General features: G+C 36.4%; 1 protein-coding gene across 2 annotated transcripts in view; it reads left to right on the forward strand.

The window, feature by feature from the left end:
- Positions 1-23560, forward strand: part of Pals1 (protein associated with LIN7 1, MAGUK p55 family member) — an 83874-nt gene that overhangs the window by 46394 nt on the left and 13920 nt on the right. For both annotated transcript variants that reach the window (XM_021179063.3, XM_021179061.2), the window contains exons 4-10: positions 9682-9890; positions 14168-14245; positions 14550-14696; positions 16114-16275; positions 17707-17784; positions 21866-22049; positions 23274-23345. In XM_021179063.3, the coding sequence (XP_021034722.1) occupies positions 9682-9890; positions 14168-14245; positions 14550-14696; positions 16114-16275; positions 17707-17784; positions 21866-22049; positions 23274-23345 (930 nt within the window). The remainder of the gene's footprint in view (positions 1-9681; positions 9891-14167; positions 14246-14549; positions 14697-16113; positions 16276-17706; positions 17785-21865; positions 22050-23273; positions 23346-23560) is intronic.

Below are 23560 nucleotides of genomic sequence, written 5' to 3' on the forward strand. Positions count from 1 at the left end.
TTATTAAAGAATTTCTTCAAGCCTTTACGTTAGCAGGCAGAGTGGATCTAATGAGATTGTTAAGTGATGGCAGATGCATATTCTCACACGTGGAGCATTTAATCAATGAATTTTATTCCTGCATACACTGATCCTTACAGAGCTGTGTTAGGAGCCAATAGAAGTCATTTTAAGAAATGTTGCCTCATACGTTAATTTATGTTCTCTTTAAAGCTAGGTGATGTTTCTTATAGTTACTTTTTTTTTAGATGAAATAAATATTTTTTTTAATTTTGGATGTAATAAAGTTTGTTTTTTATATCATTGTCATTTTACCATTCCTGTGCCTGTTGAAACCTGTAGTTAGGTACCTTAGCGTATTACCATTCCTATAATAATCCTGTTAAGAAGGCCTCTATGGTCTGTTTCAGAGATAAAGACAGTAGCCAGTATCAGTGCAGACGTGTAATCCTAGCTGCTAGGAAACTGATGTGGGAAGATTGTGAGTTCCAAACGAGCCAGGACAACATGCTGTGATCTCACACAAAACAAAAGAAACAACAGTTGAATTTCAGTCCCATCACTTGCTTAGGACATCAAGCTAATACTTGGGAGGGTTAAATTTGAATTTGCCACATGTAGAGTTGATCTATGCTGCCGCAAGTAGAGGTTTGAATAGGAAGTAACATCTAGCCTGCATTTCACTCACTTGGCCAGGGCTTAAGCTAACTAACCCTGATTTGCCCATGAGCATCATATACATGCTACATTTGTTCTCTCATGAGTCTTTATTCCAGATAGGAAGCAGATTCTATTGTATCTCATTTACTTTTCTTTGATAAATTTTGTGTAGAATGTATATTTAAAATGTCTGTGCTTAAATAATATGTGTTAGACTTCTAGGATGGTGTAAAGGGACAGATGGCAGAAAGAATCCGTCTAACTTCAACAGACAGGACTGTTTGAAACAGGGAAGGGCTGAACTGGGTGTCTGTAGGGAGTGTTCTGCAGAGGAAAGGGAGTACTCTGGGTTTCTATGCAGGGAGGTGGGAATGGGAAGTTAAATACAGCTTCAGGGGCCTACATACAGTCTCTACTTCATAGAATTGTTGGTCTAGACAAGACCATTTTATCTTTCAGAACTGCCTGGCCTCCAAACACTGTCCCCTCCCCCAAATCAAGGGCTTTCATGTTGTTGCTTTCAGGATGCTTACAGTGAGTGACCGAGTTAGGCAGTGGTGGTGAGGGGAAAGGGACTGGAGTTTCAATGTAGGGGTGGAGGATTTTAGCAGGTCATAGGAGAAGGGGAAGTTCCTTGATCAGGGTCTGACAGAGTTTGTTCAAGGTTTATTCCCACTGTGTATTCAGAGATAGTAAAGTCTGCTGCATACCCTCAGGTATAATTACAGTAGGAAAAAATAGTATTTAGTACTTCTATATGAAAGAATTTTAGTGTTTCCCCTCCTAAGGGTTTTGTTAGAATAGAAATGTTTTATCTTGTTTCTTCTTGCTTACTCTTCATTTCTTACGTTTCTCCCTCCCTCATTTAGCCTGGATTGATCTGGTTTATGTTTGAATTCTTTTAAGACTAATGTATTTGTCCATGTGGCATTACTTAGAATCAGGCTGTTTATACTTTTTTCTGTTCCTACTCATGACTTCCATTTCTACAAGTTTAAAAGACAACTATTATTTCTTCCAATTTATAATCCACTATGGTTTTCATTAATGCCTTCATGTGGCCTTTGAATTTAAGGCTGTTTTACCTATTTTCTAAATTGAAATATAGTGCCAGATATTAGTAATTTATTTCCTGGAAGATTTAATAAATCATAATGAAACTCATCATTTTGTACAGGAACTAAAAAATATTTCTAAAGAAGTGTAATACTGTTTATCAAATATTTTTCTCTGCTAATAATCTGCTAACACATCAGACTACAACAGAAATACTCCCTTAAAATTATGTGTCTGTTTGTCAGTGTCTTAATTAATACACACATGACAGGAGATGGCTTCAGCCTTCTTCACAGCCAGAAACAACAATTTTTTTTAAGTGAGGGAAGGACAGGGCTGCTCATTTATTTCTTTGAGAAGCCGCCTTCAGTTTCCAGTCAACACATCATTTATCTGTGAGTAGACAAAGCATTCCTTAAGAATTTAAAGTGTGACTAGAAAGATTATTTTTAATGATTGTATATGTAAATTTGGTAATATATAATAATAAACATTCAGAAAGGTGGAATGATAGAGAAAATACTCAGGAGGAACAAATCAAATTTTGTTTAAAAGCAGCTAGAAGTCTTAAATAATACTGTTATAAGTTGTAAGAATTTTAAGATGTCCTTAAAATTGATGTACATTCAAAACCTTCCTTTATTGCAAATAAAGTAATTGTTTTGTTCTCATTTATCATCAGAGTAAACTATCTTGTAAACGAAATCCTGAAAAAAAGTGAAGGTTAGAGTAGAGAGAGATAGAACCAGATAATTCTCAGGCTATGTATGCCAACTTTTGTATTAGCAGGTTTATAATTTGGGGCTGGGGTTGTGGAGAACTAGGCAGAATAAAGAGAATAGTCTGGAGAAAACTGCTTTCTGTTGTGTGTGACTGTGTACTTGATACACCCTTGAAGAGACAGCAGGAAAGGGCGTCCACACAGACAGAGTGAGCTGCTTGATAGTTACGGAGGAAACTTATAAAGATAAGGATTTTTTTAAAGCTAGCAAAATTTCAGGGCCAATGAATCTTTTTTATATTAGCTTCCTTCTGAAGTTACTTTTACTATCAAATGTCTGCTTAACCTGTTTTAGGTACTTCTAAACAAACTATTAGCCATTTTTTCATGGATATTTGTTGTTTACTTCTACAAATAAGTGATTAACTGATTGAAAATAGTTAGTTTGAAGTATTGTTTCTGAGTGAGGTTGCTTAACTTAGAGCGTCCCTGTAGATTTAACAGTTCGCTGGATTATGCATACTCCTATAAATGTTGGTTCTTCAACATAATTTTACTAAAAGTAATTCAGTGCTATTGCATTCAATTTCAATAAATAAAAAATGTACATACCTGAGATTTGACTCTACTTTATTAAATAATAATAATTTGTAACTTTTCTCCCTCTTACAAAGACTTCCTCTTATGGTGTGTTAAATGCTTGACAGGGCCGGAGACATGGCACAGTGGTTAAGAGCGCTTACTACTCTTGCCGAGGGCTACAGTGGGTGAAAGGTTTCAAAACAACCTTTAACTCCATTTCTAGAGGACTTGATGTCTTCTCCTGACCTTTAATGACTCCTATGTATGTATGGTAAAAAAAACAAAACAAAACAAAAAAAACCTCATGACCATATGCAATTTTAAGTAATTTTTATTGTCAATTATTATTGACTTTGGACAACTTATTTATTTTTCTGAACCTCAGTATTAAGGTTTTCATGAGATCCGAATAGAAGACTGTATGTGAACAAGTTATTTATTTGTTGCACTGTTAATTAAGTTAACCAAAATCTGGTGCATACTTGGCAAGCACTGTTACTATTATATTAAAGTCCCATCTCTAAAGTTTTTTTAAATTTAATGTAACTTATTAATGATTAATGACTGTTCAGGATATGTCTTAAGTTTCTCATAATTTTAAACAAATTCATACTGACCTGGTCCACTAAAAACCAAAGTTCAAAGATCTGAATTGTATCTTCTTTAGTTTAAAAAGAGAGAAGAGGGTCTGGGAGTGTGACTCCAGTGCAGCACCTGCTTAGAGTGAGCAAGGATTTGGGTTTGATCCCTGGGGATCTTGATGCTGGGATAAAAAGTCTCTGGCAGCTGGAAAGAGAAGATTGAGAGAGCAAACATTCAGGTCCCAGCACCCGCGTGCCTGTGACTCCAGCTTCAGGGCAGTCTGATGCCTCAGGCCTCCACAAGCACAATCACAGATATGTACATAGCTTCACAGATAAGAGATACATATAATAAAAATTTTAAAAATGCTTCAGATAGTTGCCCAGAGTCTTGAATATTTGAAGATAGACTCTTGCTTCTTATTACCTGTTTTTTGTTTGTTTGTTTTGTGAAGTCTCCTTATGAAGCCCAGGCTGGCATTTGGCTTCCATGCTTCTGCCTCCCACCTCTGAAATCTAGAAATACAAAGTTGTGCCCTTAGGCCTGATCCTATTGCCTATTTTAGAGTCTTCATTCTATGTTTTATTCTTAGAAGCAAGCCAAGACTGGGAAAAAAAACATGAGGAGGTGAATTTAAGGACTTGTGTTCATTATTATTATTATTATCATCATCATCATTATATTCCAAAGCCAATGTATTTGATTTCTATTAGCATATGTAATCATTTAAGTCACATGAAATGTTAGATAAGATACTGGGAACTTAATATACTTTCTATATAAAGTCAAGTAAGGAGAAACTAATCAAATTGTAGCAGTGAGGAATTTAATCTAGACATGAAGAGCTGCTTAATAGTAAAATTGTGACCCCCCATAGAATTTATTATCAAAGCTAGTAGTAGTATTCATTATGACATCATTCTTTTTTTTTAATTAGGTATTTCAGTTACATTTCCAATGCTATGCCAAAAGTCCCCCACATGCTCCCCCACCCACTCCCACTTCTTGGCCCTGGCATTCCCCTGTACTGGGGCATATAAAGTTTGCACGACCAATGGCCCTCTCTTTCCACTGATGACCGACTAGGCCATCTTCTGATACATATGCAGCTAGAGACACAAGCTCCAGGGGGTACTGGGTAGTTCATGTTGTTCCACTTATAGAATTGCAGACCCCTTTAGCTCCTTGGGTACTTTCTCTAGCTCCATGACATCATTCTTAATTTCAGAGATAAAACCTTTTCTCAGGTTCATTAGTGAAAAAATGAGAAAATAATGAACAAATTTTATTTATATTTCAAAGCCATACATATGTATTACTTTCTATGTGGCAAAATTATTATAAGAAACTTCATCATAATTTTGGATGTTCTTTAAAGTGATCAACTTATACCAGTTTCAAGAAGGCTTATGTCATTTGGTATTTCACATTTTCTGTAAAGTACTGCAACTTGAGATGATTTAGTTTATATCGTCTTGTGCTGTGTGTATCTGATGACATACTGAAAACTCTTCTAAGTGACTGGCAACTTAGTCTGTTCTACTTGTTCATCAAAAGTACTTGGGCAGCTTTCCTTCCTGAGAACGCCATCTGAAAGCTTTCCCTGTTAATTCAATCATGACAGCAGCTGTGGGGTTTATCTTTTAATTCATACCTGTAGATTCTGCTGTATGTCTTTGTTGCTCAGAGCAGTGCACTGCTGTCAGAAATCCTTTACATTTCCCAGGAAGGTTTTGTTGTTCACAAAATTGCAGTTCTGGCTTACTTTGCTTAACTTCCCACATATTCTACCTACTATTATGACTTTAATTGAAATACTCTGAGAAAATAAGGTTCTTGTCTAAAATAACAAATAAAATGCAGCAATATTGTAAAAGTAGCATTTGGAGGGTGAGTTGGAAGGCGAGTATTCTGTCTCATAAGGATAGATAGTGATACAGCCATAGTGTATGCATTCCTCTAAACCCCAGGCAAAAAAAAATTACATACTACTGTATTGGGCAGAAACCACAGCTCAAAGTAGCCTTTGAGCTACTAAAACAGATAGATAATACCATACAGACAGTCAAGCCCTGGACCCCAGCCCCCCACACCCCCACCCCTGATGTGGCAAAAAGAAAATGAAATGGACTCTCATCCTGATGTCATTTATTCGTGATTTTAGTGTAACCACTTTATCATTTTTCTGCACCTGTATAAAAGTCATTTGACATGACTTTTAGGTATTTGTTCTTGTTGGTCTTCATTTAATTTGGAAACGTTTCTCAAGGTCTGAGGCTAAAGCTCGGTTGGTAGATTGCTTGTCTAGCATGTATGAAGCCCTGTGTACAATCCCCATCCTTTCCAAAAGACTAAGCTTGGTTCTGCACTCCTCCCAGCCTTTGGGAAAATAGTGGTAAAAGGATCAAGACCAAAGTTTTCCTCAGTTACTTAGTGGGTTCAAGGCTAGCCTGGGCTGTAAGAAACCCTGTTTTAAAAAATATATAAGTAAACAGACACAAAGAGAGGAACATTTCTCAAGATTTTAATGATAATTAAATTAAATACAGATAAAATAAATATTGTATCATACTATTCAGGAAGGGCAATAACTATATGTAATCCAGCCAACTATTCGTGTGCTTCAATAATGGTTGGTAATACCTAAGTAATAAGGCTGAGCTTCAGTGCAAGTGGTCTCCCTTTAGTATGGTTAAATTGATTCACACAATACATTTGGAGTTTTGATGAAAAGCTTTTGCTAAAGAAAAACCAGAATGAATAGGTCTTGATAGACTTCTGTATGGGTATAAATAATGCTATTTAGAACTAGGTTTAAATTGGTCTTAAACCTAGTTGAAATTTATAGGCAAGTATAGTTTTCTCACTAATTTAATTTTTTAAATTTATTTTATTACGTGTAGGTATTTTACCTTCATGTATGTTTGCATACTACATATGTGCCTTGTTCCCTCGGAGGCTAGCAAGGCATCTGATTCTCTGGAACTATACTTGGAGATAGTTATGAGCTGGAATTGAACCCAAGTCCTGGAAAAACAGCCTGTACTCTTACCCCCAAAGCCATCTCTCCCGCAGCTACTTACCTTCTTTAATGTGCATAGTCCCATATCACAAGCCTCGTCTAAATTTCAGGTGTATTCTTCTTCTTCTCTGGGGCTGCCTATACCTATGGTCTTACCATGTTCTCAAGTCCCTCCGAGTGAAAGGCAGCTCCAGAATGATTTTCCCCGCTCTGAGTCTTAAATTGTCACGTGGCCTTAGAATTACTATGGACAGAGTGGCCAGATAAGACCTTTCTTTGGAACCTATGTTTCTTATTTCCAATTCTTATCAACAGACAAAGCCTACTAATTTCTTCAAATTTGAAAACCACCATCTCTCTTTAAGTAATTACAAAATTTCTTTTCCTGTATCTTATTTGTTTGTTTTTTAGACAAAGTCTCTTATTATATAGCTCCAGATATTCTGAAACACACTCTGTAGACCAGGCTAGTCTTGAACTCAGAAATCTACCTGCCTTCTGTCCCCAGAGTATATGTCACCAAACACACAACTTTTAAAATTTTCTTTAGCAATTTTTTTGGGGAAGGGTATAAATGTGTGTTCATATGTTTGCTTGTACATATGTGTGTGTGTGATGTGTTGAAGCCAGAGGTTGACATCCAATGTCTTCTTCAATTTCTCTGCACTTCAATTTAATGAAGTGGGGTCCTGGCAACCCAGAGGTTGCCAAGTCAACACCGTGGCCTGGGTACCCCTGTCTCTACTCCACGGGGCCAGATAAGTGATGGATGCTGGTGACTAAAATGCTGGTCCTCAAGCTTGTACAGCAAACAGTTTGTACTATGGGCCATCTCCCTACCCTCCTCTTTAGTTATTTTTATAGATAACTTTTGATTAAAAGCTATTGTTCTAACATAGCAAAACAGTATGTTCTACTTAAGACTGCAGGAATATCAATTCCAGTTATTAAGGATAAACTAATAGAAAAAGATACAAATGATCATGTCTTGTAAAAATATGTTCACCAGAGAATAATAGGTCAGTGCTCCATAATTTGATATGTTTCAAAGCAGGCACTCACAGTCATTGCTTGTTGCTATGTTTCAAAGCAGGCACTCACAGTCATTGCTTGTTGCTATGTTTCAAAGCAGGCACTCACAGTCATTGCTTGTTGCTATGTTTCAAAGCAGGCACTCACAGTCATTGCTTGTTGCTATGTTTCAAAGCAGGCACTCACAGTCATTGCTTGTTGCAGTATAAGTTGCTATAAATCCGGGAGGCAGTTTGTCAATGTGTACAAAGTCTTTTAAATACTTCTGCAATCAGTAATCTTACGCTAGGAATTTATTCTAATGAGTAACTAGTAGTAAATTACAAAAATTATCAGTGTCACTGTACAGTTAGATGGGCCTTTTTAAAACTCAGAAAAGCTACATAATGCGAAGTAATATTGTAAATATTTAATATTAATTGGGGGTTTCTACCCCACCTTTGATTGTTCAGTTCCCAGATAAAAGACATAAAACTTTTATATTTATAATAAGCCTAGAGCTGGGCAGATAACAATCCTCTATGGCTATTTTGTCTCCTTCCCTGTAAATAACCCCAAGATAGGACCTGCCATGTCCTGCCTGGGCCACTCTTACTCCAGCTGGACAACCCTCATGCCCAGTTCTCATGATCCCTTACCCCATGGCATCTTCCTCTCTCCACCTTCTCTCTCTTCTCTTGGTGGTCCTACCTAGACCCCAAGCCCAGAAACTGAAGCTCCACCTACCTCTCTTCTGCCCAGCTAAGGACTGTAGGCATCTTTATTAAACCAATAGTTTTAAATTAAGAAGCAAGATTACATAGCATCACTTGGTATACTTGAGGATTTCCTCATCCCTGGGGCAACCATACCTTGGGGGCCAGTATTTAGCATGCATAGGAACACACCAAACCTCAACAAAGTAATACCAGTAATGATAACAAATAGATGAAAATATAAATATTTTTTAAAGATATATTAGTATGTCATGTTAAGTAGCTTTGGTGTACAGAAGAAATCTTCCATCAATGTTTTGATCTTAAAATAACTTCCTTCTCCCTGGAGTTGAAGAGACTCTGAGAAACAGTTCCCTTCTAGAGGTTGCTTATTGGTTTCAGTCAGCTGTGAGGCCCAAGGCCTCACTTTTCTTATTTCCCAAACTACTCCTCTGAGCCTCTTTTAGCAGTTATTAACATTTTTAATAAGACTCCCTCCTCTTTGGGGAGTATCTGTTATTCTCTTAACATTGTGAACCATTATCTTAACTGCTTTGTAAATTTCATAAATTTTCTTTTAAGTTACTTAAATGCTTTCCTGTATTGCTCAAAAGATACTTTAAAGTTATTAATTTGGCAGAGTCTTAAATTACATATCCCTTTGTTTTGTTTAGTGTTTTTGAGACAAAGTTTCTGTGTAGCCCTCACACACACAACATGTTGGGGAACAGGGGAGAAACTACTAATGGTTCTTAATCATTTGGGCCTAATCATTTCCGGAAACAATGTACATGCTGTGTATGCATCCTGATAGGCATAAAACACACACAGGCCGGGAACATTTTAGGAGATACACACATTCATTAGTTTTGTGATAGTTAAAATGGAACCATCCTAAGTGTTGAACTTTAATGATTATTATCATATGTGCATTAGTCATGTAAAATATGGTGGACCCATTACTTATAATGTTCTTTTAACAATAGAGATGTTGAAAAAGCAATTAAAATGTACTGTTGATGAAAAAAGATGCTAAGGGGAGGAAATGTTTCTAGATAATGGGCTTATTGATATTCTTTAATTTTGAATTCCCTCGTTTGTTTTTATAGTAAGAATATATTTGTCTAATAAAAATGCTTTTTTAAAATGCAAGTTATTCTGTTTTATAGCTTTAAGAGTTGTATGAAATGTTGGTAAAATAACACTTAAAAAAATATGTGAACTTTTTTCCCTAAAAAACTTTTTTTGGTGGTTCAAGATATTTTATCTTAAAATATATCAAATTTAGACCAAAACAGTTAATTTTGGGATAACTTTTCTTCTCTTACTAGAAGTTGAAGACTTGTTCTCTTCACTTAAACATATCCAACACACTTTGGTTGATTCTCAGAGCCAGGAGGATATTTCACTGCTTTTACAGCTTGTACAAAACAGAGATTTTCAGAATGCATTCAAGATACACAATGCTGTCACAGTGCACATGAACAAGGCCAGCCCTCCGTTTCCTCTTATCGCCAATGTACAAGACCTTGTACAAGAGGTATGTGTCTTAACATCTTGTTGACATCTTCAAAGTAGTTATTAGTCATAAAAGTGGACTGTTGCAAACACTGATGTGATGATTGTCTGAGGTCATTGGTAGTGGTCACCTGCTAATACACTGTAATGAGAATTGGGAAAAAATGCTTCATGTATATGTTCTGAAAATTTTTATGATCTAGCTAGTGCACTGATTATGAAGTTAATTTTATATATAAAATAAGTTTGTATAGTAACCAATGATCTTAATGCATCTAGTATGGTTTTATTAAGTTAACCATTATGCATTATAAGCTCATGTAAAATGATCTCTAATAATCAGAGATTATAAATATATCTCTTTAAGATATATTGTTTGTTTGTGGGGGGGAGGAACAGAGATTGAAATAGCATTACTTTGACCAGGTTGGCCTTGAACTCAGAGATCTGCTTACCTCTGCTTCCCTAGTACTAAGATGAAAGGTGTGCACTACCACCAGGCAGTTTTATTTAGAATAACTTTGGCTGAGGATGTAGCTTATTGGTAACGCATTTGTGCATTTGTGTAGCACTGTAACCCCGTGGATAAAATCCTTGGCACCACAAAAATAGTAAAATAAATAAAAGCAGAATTTTTCTGGGAGTAATGATAGACACCTGCAATCTCAGCACTCAGGAGGTGAAAGCAGGAGGACCAAAAGGGAAACCAAAGCCAAGAATGGACTTATTTCAGACTAGCCTGGGATCATGTCTCATAAAACTATGTTTCAGGAACCAAAAGTACATACATATGTACATACATAAAAGAAATTATCTCATACTTTTTAATTGTACCTTTAAGATTTATTTTTTTATTTTTATTTATTTATGTGAATTTGTGTGTGCATGCATACATGCTTGCAGATACTTGTAGAGGTCAGAAAAGAGAATTAGTCCCTGCAGCTAGAGTAACGTGGTTATGAGCTGCCCAGCATGGGTGCTGGGAACCAAAGCACAGTCCTCTCCAAGAGCAACAGTGCTGTTAACACTGGGCCATCTTCCAGTCTCTACTCATGCCACTTTTAAATGGGAATCAACATAAGTGAGAAATCTTAACAAATTTAGTGAAACATTAAGAAGTGTTTCTTGTTTTTATAGCTGAAAATGTAAGTTAAGTGCTAGTGAAATGGCTAAGGACATAAAAGACACTTTCCACCAAGCCTGATATCCTGAATTTGATCTCTGAAACAAACACAGTTGAAAGACTCAACTCCTGAAATTTGTCCTCTGGTCACATGCATGCTATGGCATGTATGTACCCACATATGATTTAACACACACAGAGGAAATAAATATATTAAAAATTAAATACTTACATGTATCAGTTAAGGACTGAGGATGGCACATAGTACTAGGATTCCATTCCTAGTACTGCCAAAATAATGTGAACAAATTCTCAAACATTTACTACAAAAGATGAGAATAAAACCTTAGAAAACTTCAAAATATTAAGATTCAGATTAAATCTTTGATGATCGAAGACATAAACAAGCAATTTTTGTGGTTATTAAAATATTTTTTAAAGAAAAGGTTTATAACTTGAATTTCATTAAATAAACTTTTGCTTATCTAAAAACATTGAAGTAAAATATAAACCAACATGTCAAGAAATAGAATTTGATACTTTTTTTTTTTTTTCGAGATAGGGTTTCTCTGTATAGCTAGCCCTGGCTGTCCTGGAACTCACTCTGTAGACGAGGCTGGCCTCGAACTCAGAAATTCGCCTGCCTCTGCCTCCCAAGTGCTGGGATTAAAGACGTGCGGCACCACGCCCGGCAATTTGATACTTTTTTAAATTTGATGTGTGGGGGGGGTGGGGTGGGGGGAGACTGTAGTAGCATGAGCACAGTGATTGAGGGGGACATATGTCATATGTGCAGAGCAGTGGTTTAGTAGTGAACCCTGTGGGCGTGAATAATGCCAGGGCTGGGAAAGAGGAAAGAATCAGGTGATATTTAATGCTAAGGAGCTTAGACTTGATCCTATAGATGACTGAGACACAGACGATGACGATTACAATGGTCATATTTCTGTTTTACAGTTGAAAATCACAAATCAAAAGTTATATAATACTTTCATAAACCAATTTGAACAATATGATTTCATTTTGGTAAAAGGTGTAAGAGATATTCCCCCAGGGATAACGATGGAGTTTGGTATCTGACTTCTTTTTTTAAAGATTTATTTATTTTATGCATATGAGTACATCACCATTGCTCGCTTCAGACATACCAGAAGAGGGCATCAGACCTCATTACAGATGGTCATGAGCCACCATGTGGTTGCTGGGAATTGAACTCAGGACCTCTGGAAGAGCAGTCAGTGCTCTTAACCGCTGAGCTGTCTCTCCAGCCCCCTTGACTTCTTGCCTAGCATTTTAAGGCTCTGGATTCAGTCCCTGGCTGGTACAAAAACAAACAAAATGATGTATAATTGTCCTTCGGTATCATTGCACTTTATAGCCTCAGATTCAGCCTAGTTTGCTAAAAGAATCTAAATCTCTACTGAACAGACTTTCCCCCTTGTTATTCCCTAAAAAATACAGTACAACTATTACACGTTAGGTATAGGTAGGAAAAATTTTAAAGTATATGGATGGAAAGGTATGTTAATTATATGCAAATACTCTGCCCTTTTGTAGAAGAGACTTAAGTGACCTTAGCTTTGGGTATGAAACAAGAGTTCCTGTAACTAATTCCAGGGGATACTGAGAAAAAGTTATATACGTAGAGTGTGTCCAGCTTTATTGAGATATAGTTTGCAATTACTAAAAATGGGTGTTTTGTTATTGGCTCAATGTAAATATCTGTGTATGCACCTATGAAATTTACCACCCACTGTCAAGTTACTAAAATATCCTCCACCCACAAAGCTCACTTATAGTCCTGAAGAGAGTAACCACCTCTTCTTGAGCCCCTTTTGTCATTTGCAAACCTGGTTTCTGTTTACTAATTTGCCATGATTGAACATGTCAAATAAATAGGCAATATCTACTCTTTTGTGTCTGCATTAGTTATTTTTCTTGTCAGTGTGACAAAATACCTGATAAGAAGCAACTTGAATGGGGATGATTTGTTTGGGCTCACAGATTTGGGGAAGACATAGCTTATTCTGGCTGTGAAGGCATGGCATTGGGACAGCTCATTGTGGCAGAAGGAATGTGGGGCAGGAGGCTACATTGCTTTCGCAATTAGGAAACATAGAGTTGCTGGAAGTTATAACCCATGGCACATGCACACATATAAGCCATCAGCAGCCCACTTCCTCCAGTCAGGCCTCACAAAACTAACAGCACCACCTGGAGGCTCAGATGTTGCAACACGAGCCTATGGGGACATTTCACATTCAAACCATGGCAGCATCTGATTTCCTCTGCTCAGTGTGTGTGTGTGTGTGTGTGCATGCACATGTGCATGCATGCACTTACAGAAACCAGAAGGCATCAGCTCCACTAGATTTGGAGTTACAGGTGATTGTGATCTGTCTGCTATGGCTCTGGGAATCAAACTTCAATCTTTTTATAAGAACAGCAAGAGCTCTAAACTATGGGCCCATCTCTTCAGCCTTTATCATTGCTTTGGTATGCTTGTTGTGGTCAAAATTGGTCCTCATTTTGTCGTCCTAAAGTTTTAATTGGAGAACTGCTAATAAAATAACCATAAAGAATATAGAATTCCTGTTTTAATCATTGGGTACAAGTGCAGACTCAGATTGAAGTCATCTGGTCAGCCTTTGAAGCGCTTTACACAATGGACACTAGCCTGCCCATGAGGAAAGAAAGACACAGGGGCCTGAAAAATGTATCATAACTGTGGGAGTTTATCCTAAGAAAACATTGTCCAACATTACTACATTTATCTTGTGAATCTATAACTTTAAATTTTCATCTCAGATTTTTAATAGTATTTGAAACATAGGATTTAAATCTCTAAAGTAACATAATAACTACTGAGTGGGGCATATACCTGTCATGTAATTATTATAGTGGATTTTATACTGTGTTAGAAGGAACTTTCAAAAGTGAAACAGTTTATTTGTAGTTGTAAATACCATGATATTTGAAGTATGCTTTAAAAAAAAAAAAAGGAATGTTCTTTTTAAAGATCTCTGGGAAAAGATTTTTTCTTCATGTTTCTTTAGTGTTTTCCTTTACGCTGAGTGTTTTTTTGCCATTTTATTCTCATTTAAAAATATTCTCCTGCATAGATACTACTGCTAATTCCTATGAACCAGGAAAAAAAATTTTTTTTATTTCTTTAGGTACAAACTGTCTTAAAGCCAGTCCATCAGAAGGAAGGACAAGAACTAACTGCTTTGTTGAATGCTCCACATATTCAGGTAGAAAAAGGACAGAATGTTGTTTGTTTCCAGTATTTGTTTTTTTAAATCATAAAATGCATGACTTGGAAGAGACCTAGTCATGCAGAAAGCAGAGTCATTATTGCTGGGTTATACATTCCATATGTAAAACTGTACAAAGTATGGTTTTAAATAGCTTATTTTTAAAAACTGGGCAAAAGTCCCTTACATATTTGTCATGTTTTAGGCCCTTACAGACTTGATTGTAATACTATGTGCATGAGCAAACCATACAGAAATAAGTTGTGGTCTTCTTTTCATACGGTGGGTTTCTTTGAAACAGGCACTTTTACTGGCCCATGATAAGGTTGCTGAGCAGGAAATGCAGCTAGAGCCCATTACAGATGAGAGAGTCTATGAAAGTATCGGCCATTACGGGGGAGAAACTGTAAAAATAGTTCGGATAGAAAAGGCTCGGGATATTCCATTGGTAAGTGTTCTCATGTCTGATCTAAGATTGTTTTCTATGCAAAGACCTCATATGGTGTACAGTTGAAGATCCCATTATGTTCCTGGAGAGTTTTCTCTTTGTGAGTTGTTACAATTGTTACAGCAATTTGTTACAATTGTAATATGCTCTTGCTCAAAACCCTTATTAGGATGAAAAACTAATTTCATTACCTTTTCTCATAACTTAAAATAATAACTTATGAAATAGTTACTGAGAATCAAGAAGAGAAAACAAGTTAGAAAATCTGGTCTTTGGGAGCTAGATACATAGTTTAATTGAAACATTCTTGGCACACAAACATGAGGATCAAGAGGTTGTACCCCAGCACCTATATGAAAAGCCAGGAATGCTGACATATTTCTGTAATCCCAGCTCTGTCACTGACAGGAAGACTTCTCTGGAGTTTGCAGGCTAGCCACCAGCCTAGCCAGATCAGTCAGTTCCAGGTTAAGTGACTTTGCTACAAATATGAGATGGAGAGAGATTGAAGACTTCCAGCACACACATGTGCAGTCACACATACTAAGTAATAGAGTAATAAAAATAATTTTTAAAAAGAATGCATAAGTACTTTATGTAACTGGTTCCATCTTAGAGAATAAAAGGAAAGGTCATGATAATATTAAATACTTAAGAAGATTAGTTTTTTAAAAAAGGTTTGTTTATTCATTATGTGTATGTGTCTGAGTGTATTTATATGTGCCACATGCATGCAGGTGCCTGCCGAGGATGAAAGCGAGTTAGATCCCCTGGCTTGAGTTACAGGGGTTTGTAAGCTGTCCAGTGTGGGTGTTGGGAACAAAAATCTGTGTCCCTTGTAGGAACTGCTGTAACCACTGAGCCCTACAAAATAGGTTTTATCTTATTTTACTGTTCTAGCTTTTGAGTATACACTTTCCCACTGTTCTTCCAATTTGTATAATAAATATTAGTATTTAATACATTTGGCTGTAGCTGTGTTTAACATTTGCATAGTTAGCCATATAGCTATTTATCCCATAATTATATTTTGAAATTTTAAGAAATTCTTTATAGTTAGGCACTGTGTAAAACTAATGTTTTCTAGCTGTTGGAATAGAATGCAGCAGAAAAAAAGTTGAATTTATGTCTTTAAACACAGTGTATATTTTTTTCTGTTTTTATATGCTTCAGAAGTCTGTGTACTTCAGGATTCTAATGAATAAAGTATCTCTGAAACAGAAATGTTGGGTGGGGAATACTTAGCTTTCATGTTACAATTACAGTTGTTACTTTAGCAATGTGAGGAAATTTTTTTTCTTAAGATAAACTAAACTAAGAACTAGTCTTACTAGATTTAAAAGAATAAAATTTAAAAATGAAATGCTTAACAAAAAATTGCATTTTTATGTTTAAATTAGATATTGGGTGTTTTTAGGGTGCCACAGTTCGTAATGAAATGGATTCTGTCATCATAAGCCGGATAGTGAAAGGAGGCGCTGCAGAGAAGAGTGGCCTCCTGCACGAAGGAGACGAAGTTCTGGAGATCAACGGCATTGAAATCCGGGGCAAGGATGTCAATGAGGTTTTTGACTTGTTGGTACGTTCAGACTGTAGAAGATTTGATTCATTTAAAAGCTTGTTTTGTTATTAAACTTAGATCATTAGAGAATATTTTTAAAAATAACTGATGAGTATAAGGTAGTTTTTAGCCTAACTTTTACAGAATTTATCAATTTTTGTTATTATATATTTAGTTTTAGGATTATTTTTATTTACTTTGAGTTTTATTATAAGTTTTATTTTTACTTTTACTATTTTTTTAAAGATTTGTTTCTATGTATGCCTGTACACCTTGTACATTCCTGGTGAATTAAATTAAAACTCAGTTTCTTATTCGCACTAGCTATAGTTGAACAAGATTGATTATGTACTTAATGACTGTTGTCTGAGATAGCCACTACACATCTCTGTTGAGCAAATTCTGCTGGACAGTACTGGTATAATTAGGTACTCACTTTTAATTACCTTCTTAAAAATAATTTTCTAAGATTTACTTATTTTATGCCTTATGAGTGTTTTACCTGCATGTATGTGCTCCACATACATGACTGGTATCTGAGAAAGTAGGGAAAAGACATTGGATTCCTTTAAAGCTGGAGATATATATATGGTTGTGAGCCAAAATATGAGTGCTAGGAATCAAACCGAGATCCTCTGCAAGGGCCACAAGTGCTCTTAACTGATGAATAGTCTTTTGTTGGTTTTTGATTGTTTGTTTTGAGGTCTCATTATGAAGTCCTAGCTGGCCAGGAACTCACTATGTAGACTAGGCTGGTCTGAAATTCAGAGATATACCTGTCCATGTCTCCTAAGTGCTGGAATTAAAAGCATGTGCCACCATGCTTAGCCTCATTGTCTTGAAAATGATGTTTAATCATATTGTATACAACACAACGTATGATTTTTCTTTTTCCTTTTTGAAGGCAAGGTCTGAAATAAAACACATAATATAGCCCAGACTGACCTTTTTGGTGATTCTCCTCCCATGGCACCAGCCAGTACTCCCCTCTACAAACCCATGTGCATATTCTTAATTATTTAACATGAGGTGTTACAGTAGTATGTCTCCTGCCTGCTGATATCTATTGTAAAAGCTAGAAAATATCCATATCCCTCTTTCCACCAAATCTCTGCTCATAGCTCTGTAGAGCAAAATGCCATTGATGGTCACTTATGGTCCATTTGATTGGTACTGTCTTGCATTAAGCACTGTTTGTATTTTGTATAAACGTTATGAAGAGTGCTGTCTAGGCTGGATATGTCTGAATACAGCTAGTGCTGTACTGGGCAGGAATTATGAATCTAGCTGCACAACTCGATACAGTAAACAGTGGACAGGAAGACTAAATAATGAAAGTAGCTAGGGATGGGAAATGTTTTCCTATAGGACTGAGGGAATTCTGCCATCTTTCTGTTTAAAGTGTGTTGATCATAAGATTTTTAAAGTATTTTAACCTTTCTGTTACAGTCTGATATGCATGGTACTTTGACATTTGTTCTGATTCCTAGTCAACAGATCAAGCCCCCTCCTGCCAAAGAAACTGTAGTAAGTAATTTTAAAATTACTTATTTTAAAATTGTTTATTCTTCTTTGACTTATATCTAATTTTCTGTATCAGAAACTTCACTGAATATAGTTTGTTCAAGTAAAAACAGAAATCATGTAATTGTATTTGAATAAGTATAAAAACAACTTTTAAAATGTAGTAAACTCTGAACTTTTTAAAAGTAAAATATACAACATAGTTCAACTTCAGACTTACTATTAACAGTGTTGTTTGTCTTCAGTTATAATTAAGTTTTGCTCAGTCACATAGAGAAGAGTACTTTAACAAATATGTGTAAGTCATTACTCTGGTGTATTTCTGTATGTTAAGTATTTAACACAGCTCTATTAAATGATAGATTTGATTACTGTACAACCTAGCAATTCCTGGTAAATATAATAGAACAATCATACATGAATATTCAGGCATGTATTATTTATAAGACCCAAAATATAAAAACAACTTAAAAATAGCAACAGCCACCAGCAATAACTTGAAAATACAACATAGTTTATCTGTCTGTATACTGAAATCTTACTTGATTGAAAAGGGCTGAGGTGTGAGTATATGCTACAAAATAGATAAGCTTGAAAAACTTATGGCAATCACAAGCCTTTTACTGGTTTATTTATATACAGTATCCAAAATAGGTAAGCCCATAGAAACAGAAAATTTTCAGTGGCTCCTTAGATGGAGAATTGGGAAAGAATGGGAATAGCCCCTTATCAGTATTTGGTCCAGAAGGTTGAAAATATTCTAACAATATCAATGGTAAGCCTCTGTCTCTGCATATACTAAAACCATAAATGGTGTAGCATATTCATTACATCATAAGCAATTAGAAATGAGGTTTTAAGTTCCTAAATTGACATAGAAGCCTGATCTTTATATATTTGTTATTTTTTATCATTATTTTTGTTTAGTTATCATATCAAATCATGGTTTTATCATAACATTTTCATACATGTATAGCATTCTGCTTTGGTCATAGCCACCTCTACATCTATTATTTTTAGTTCTTTAAAATTTTAGCTATTTGAAAAAGACCAGTTTCATTTTTCTTTGTCTTTCACCACAGGTGTGTTGTTTTATTTAGCTCTTTCTGTTTTCTGTTATTTTTTTTCCAGAACATATTGTGGTCGGTGTTGAGTTTGCAACCTTTTTTTCTGTTTAGAATTCTTTGTAGGAAGAAACATGAGGAAACAGACTTGGCCTCTGAATTTAGTCATTTCTCTGTGCTTGCTATGCCTTTCCATGTGTCTGTCCTGTAAATAAGGCTCAAGTGTGAAAAGAGGCTCTGCACACTGAGAAGACACAACTGAAGAGGGTTGGAACATGCTGTCTTCTAAATGCTCCTGATAATCCATCCTTCCTCAGTAAATGATTTTTGTCTTTTGAGAATGAGTGTCAGAGGTTGAGGTATATTTTATCAGCTTTTCTTGTCTGCTGCTCATGCAGTTATAATAAAAGTTATTTCTTTTACAGTTACACATTTATTTTTTTAAGGTGTGCATATGCACTACAGCATCTACGTGGTCATCAGGGAGTCAGTTCTCTCCTTCCACCATGTGGGTCTCAGAAATCAAACTTGGGTCGTCAGGTTTGGCAGCAAGCCCCTGTACCCACTGAGGTATCTTGGTGGCTTGTTAAAGTTACTTTAATAGATAAAACTAGCATGCTATATTGATACTGCTGCTTCTCAGTTAATGTTGTATGTTGTCACTTGTTTTCAGCAAATGCAAAATCAGAGTCCTGAAATAATTCATTCATCACAGCTGTTGGTTATTTTTGGATTTTGGGGACAGGGTAGTATTGACCATCCTGGAACTCGCTCTGTAGACCTCGGTCTCACAAGTGTTGGCATTAAAGGTGTGCATATCCATGCCTGACACTTGTTTGGGTTTTTTATAAACGTAAGAGTGAATCAACTCGGTAGGACTGTGGCTCATAACTAATCCCAGCACTTGAGAAGCTGAGATGGAACAGTCACTGAGTTAGGGGCAGCCTGGGTTAGTAGGGCGGAAAACGTAAAAAGAAGTAGCCTGTCCTGTGGAGGCCGTGGGGCTTCTACCTTAAGTTACTGCGAAATAAAAGGCTCAGCTGTGTGTAATACATTTCAGATGTGTCTACGTGTGCTTGCCCTATAAACATAGCATGTCCTCTGCTACATGAAACAATCCTCCATGTTGCCAGCCATTTAAATGAGGAGAGCTGGAAAATGAATTGGGTAGGCCAGAATAAATTGAAAAGCATCTTTGAGCAATTTTCTTGCCTTTGGAAGAGATCATAGAGTTATGTTCATCTCTCGCTTGTTTTTTGAGTTCCCTTGGTGTAATAGAGGACAGTCGATCACAGGACCTTTCTATCTGACATAACACCCAACTAACTTAACTGTCTGTCAGTGCAGAGGCCGCAAGTCTGAGGTGGTGGTCAGGGTTCAGCCTTTTTTTTTAGTCTCTAGCCTCTTAACCTTTATTTTCTGTACATTATCATTCTTTTTTTTATTGGATAATTTCTTTATTTCAGTCTTTTGGTGGTGGTACACACCTCTAATCCCAGCATTTGGAAGGGGAAACAGGCAGATCTTTGAAATCTGAAGCCAGCCTGGTCTACATAGGATGTTCCAGGACAAAGTGAAACCCTGTCTCAAAAACAAGAACAAGAATTCAGCCTTTTAAGAAGTATTTGTAGCGGGCACTCCAGCAATATACTTTGCATAACATTGTTGGGTATTGCTTTCAGACAATGAGTTAATAAAATCAGCCTGACAAATCACCCAGTTTGGTAGACCTACAAAGCCTGTTAAAGTAATTTCCACTACTTGTAGTAAAGCTTAAATTTTTACTTTGTTGGTTCCCAGGGTTTGGGGCCACACACATACAAAAAGATAACAATTTAAATAGATTTTGGAAGTAATTTTCACCCAGTTTCTAAAGCAGTTCTAGCTCATACTGTTTTTCTTATACCGAGTTGATAATTTGTGTGTTCTTTTTAAGCGCCATTCCAACTATGTTTTGATTCCCTGCTATCCCACACTACTTTTTTTTTTTTTTTTTTTTTTTTTTTTTTTTGGTTTTTCGAGACAGGGTTTCTCTGTATAGCCCTGGCTGTCCTGGAACTCACTTTGTAGACCAGGCTGGCCTTGAACTCAGAAATCCGCCTGCCTCTGTCTCCCGAGTGCTGGGATTAAAGGCGTGTGCCACCACGCCCGGCCCCACACTACTTTTTAAAATTCATTTTGGTACTGAGTATTCAAGATTTTAATCTAATGTCTATTTTCACATCAAGAATAGAAGGTTCCATAGGTAGATAGTTAGTTAGGTGAATAGAACCCTACTTTCAAATAGAACAATATCTTTAACCATATTTGTAAACACCACCCAAAGAACCAAAATGAGACTAGCATCTAAAATATCCACCTATGCCCCCTTTAGCCTCTGTCCACCTTGTAGTCAACCCCACACCCAACATAAATATTTTCCTCATTTCTAGAAACACCCAATTCCTTCGTATTTTTTTCTATAAATATATTGCATAGTTTTGGATCAAGTAAGGTAAGAATTTTTTCCCAGTGATCATCCTGATTTAGATCATTTCTCAGTGTGGAACATGCTATTTACATGCATTTTTTTAAAGAAACACTAAGCAATTAAGGCACAACTACTCTGGTCATGAAATCAACTGGCTATGACAGCCCCAGGGAAGCTGACACTTGCGTACATGGGACCTGGTGACACCTCACTTAGGATCATTGTTTTCACAGGTCAGACCGCTTCTATTCTGGTTACCTTGCCTTTGAGGCAACTTTGTACCTCAATTTGTTAGCTGTTTGTCTTTGTCTTTGTACCTCAATTTGTTAGCATTTGTCACCCAGTTTGAACTACTTCTACTTCTTTATAGTCTACAGAGATGTCAATAGATAAGCTTTAAAAAATCCTACCCTAAAGTGCCGTTGCTTAACTAAATGTCCTTTCAGCTCATTTCTCTGCACTGATGTAACACATAAGTTACATTTGTGCTGGATATTTTGCTTTACCATTTTATTATTCTTGCTCTTATTTTACCCCTTTTATGTTTCAGATCCATGTGAAAGCTCATTTTGACTATGACCCCTCAGATGATCCTTATGTTCCATGTCGAGAGTTAGGGCTGTCTTTTCAAAAAGGAGATATACTTCATGTGATCAGTCAAGAAGATCCAAATTGGTGGCAGGCCTATAGAGAGGGAGACGAAGATAATCAGCCTCTAGCTGGACTTGTTCCAGGTAAGAGACAAGATTGAAAGCATTTAAAGGACTGAGGGCCCAGCCCAGTGGTAGAACATGCACTTAACTGCAGAGGCCTGGAATCAAAATCTGTTGCATCTCCTCCCCTAGGTTATTTTAAGATAGAGAACTGAGAAAATGAAGGTTGATCATGTTAAAAACCTTTTACGTTAAAATCATAATGCATTAGCGACTAGAGAGATGGCTCAGTGGTTAAGAGCACTCGCTGTTCTCCCAGAGGATCCAGGTTCAATTCCCAGTACCCACATGGCAGCTCACAGCTGTCTGTAATTTCAGTTCCAGGGGATCTGACACCCTCACCCAGACACACATGCAGGCAAAACACCATTGCACAGAAAATAAAAATAAATACATCATTTCTCAGGTGTCATGATACACGCCTTAAATCCTAGCACTCAGGAGGCAGAGGCAGGTGAGTATCTGTGAGTTCTAGGCCAGCCTGGTCTACAGAGCAAGTTCCAGGACAGCCAGAGCTACATAGTGAGATGCTGTCTCAAGAAACAAAACAAACAAACAAAGCAAACCAGAACAAAAAAATCTTAATACTTTGAGGAAAAATGTGTTGTCTATTTATTTGTGTCATTGGTAACAAAGGTAGAAGTGAAATGATACATTTATGAATAATAAATACAAGTAAGTATTTTGAATGGTGTGTTGAAATCAGAACATGATGAATGCCTGTGTACTTTTTGAAAGTTAATGTCTAGAATTGATGTGTTTTGAGTTGTGATAGTCCTCAGTGACAAGAACCATGATGTCTCCCCGCTTGGAACTACAAAGTTCCATATAGTAATGCTCATTGAAAATGTTTTTAAGGGTGAACTATTACATTTTCTGATATTAGTTTATTGTTCACCTTTTTATAATAAGTGATAAATAATACATATGATTAGACTGATAAGCAGGGTCAAAACAAACCTTTTCAGTCTTAGACTAGAAAGGTGACTCACTGACTGAGACTTGATATTGCTTTCTGAAAGGACCCAAGTTTGATTCCCAGTATTCATGTTGCACTCAGCCCACACAGACATACACATAATTAAAACTAAACCTTCTCTTTAAAGGGGGCATTTGTAGGCTATGTGTCTTAGCCTGAATTATTATTGTGTTAGCAGAAGGGTTTGGAAGGCAGTGTGAAATTACTAGTGTTTTCTCTTTGATTAAAAATGTTTATCATTCTGTTTGTTCTTTTTGTGTTATTAGGCAAAAGCTTTCAGCAGCAAAGGGAAGCCATGAAGCAAACTATAGAAGAAGATAAGGAGCCAGAGAAATCAGGTTAGACACTTACATTTGCTATTGCGCTTACGTTTGGTATTAGCAAAAGCAGAGTCTTTGCGTTTCCATCTGGAACCGTGTCGAGTTTACACACTGGAACTGTCAGGAAAGAAAGGAGTAAGAGAAGAGGCTAAATTCATTATCTTTAGATGTAAGAAAAGATGAAAATATTGCACATCTATCTACAATGGAATTAATAGAAAATGATAAATTGA

Source organism: Mus caroli, unplaced genomic scaffold (genome assembly GCF_978045245.1).
Source record: "Mus caroli unplaced genomic scaffold, Mus_caroli_1 scaffold_14, whole genome shotgun sequence".
Lineage (NCBI taxonomy): Eukaryota > Metazoa > Chordata > Mammalia > Rodentia > Muridae > Mus > Mus caroli.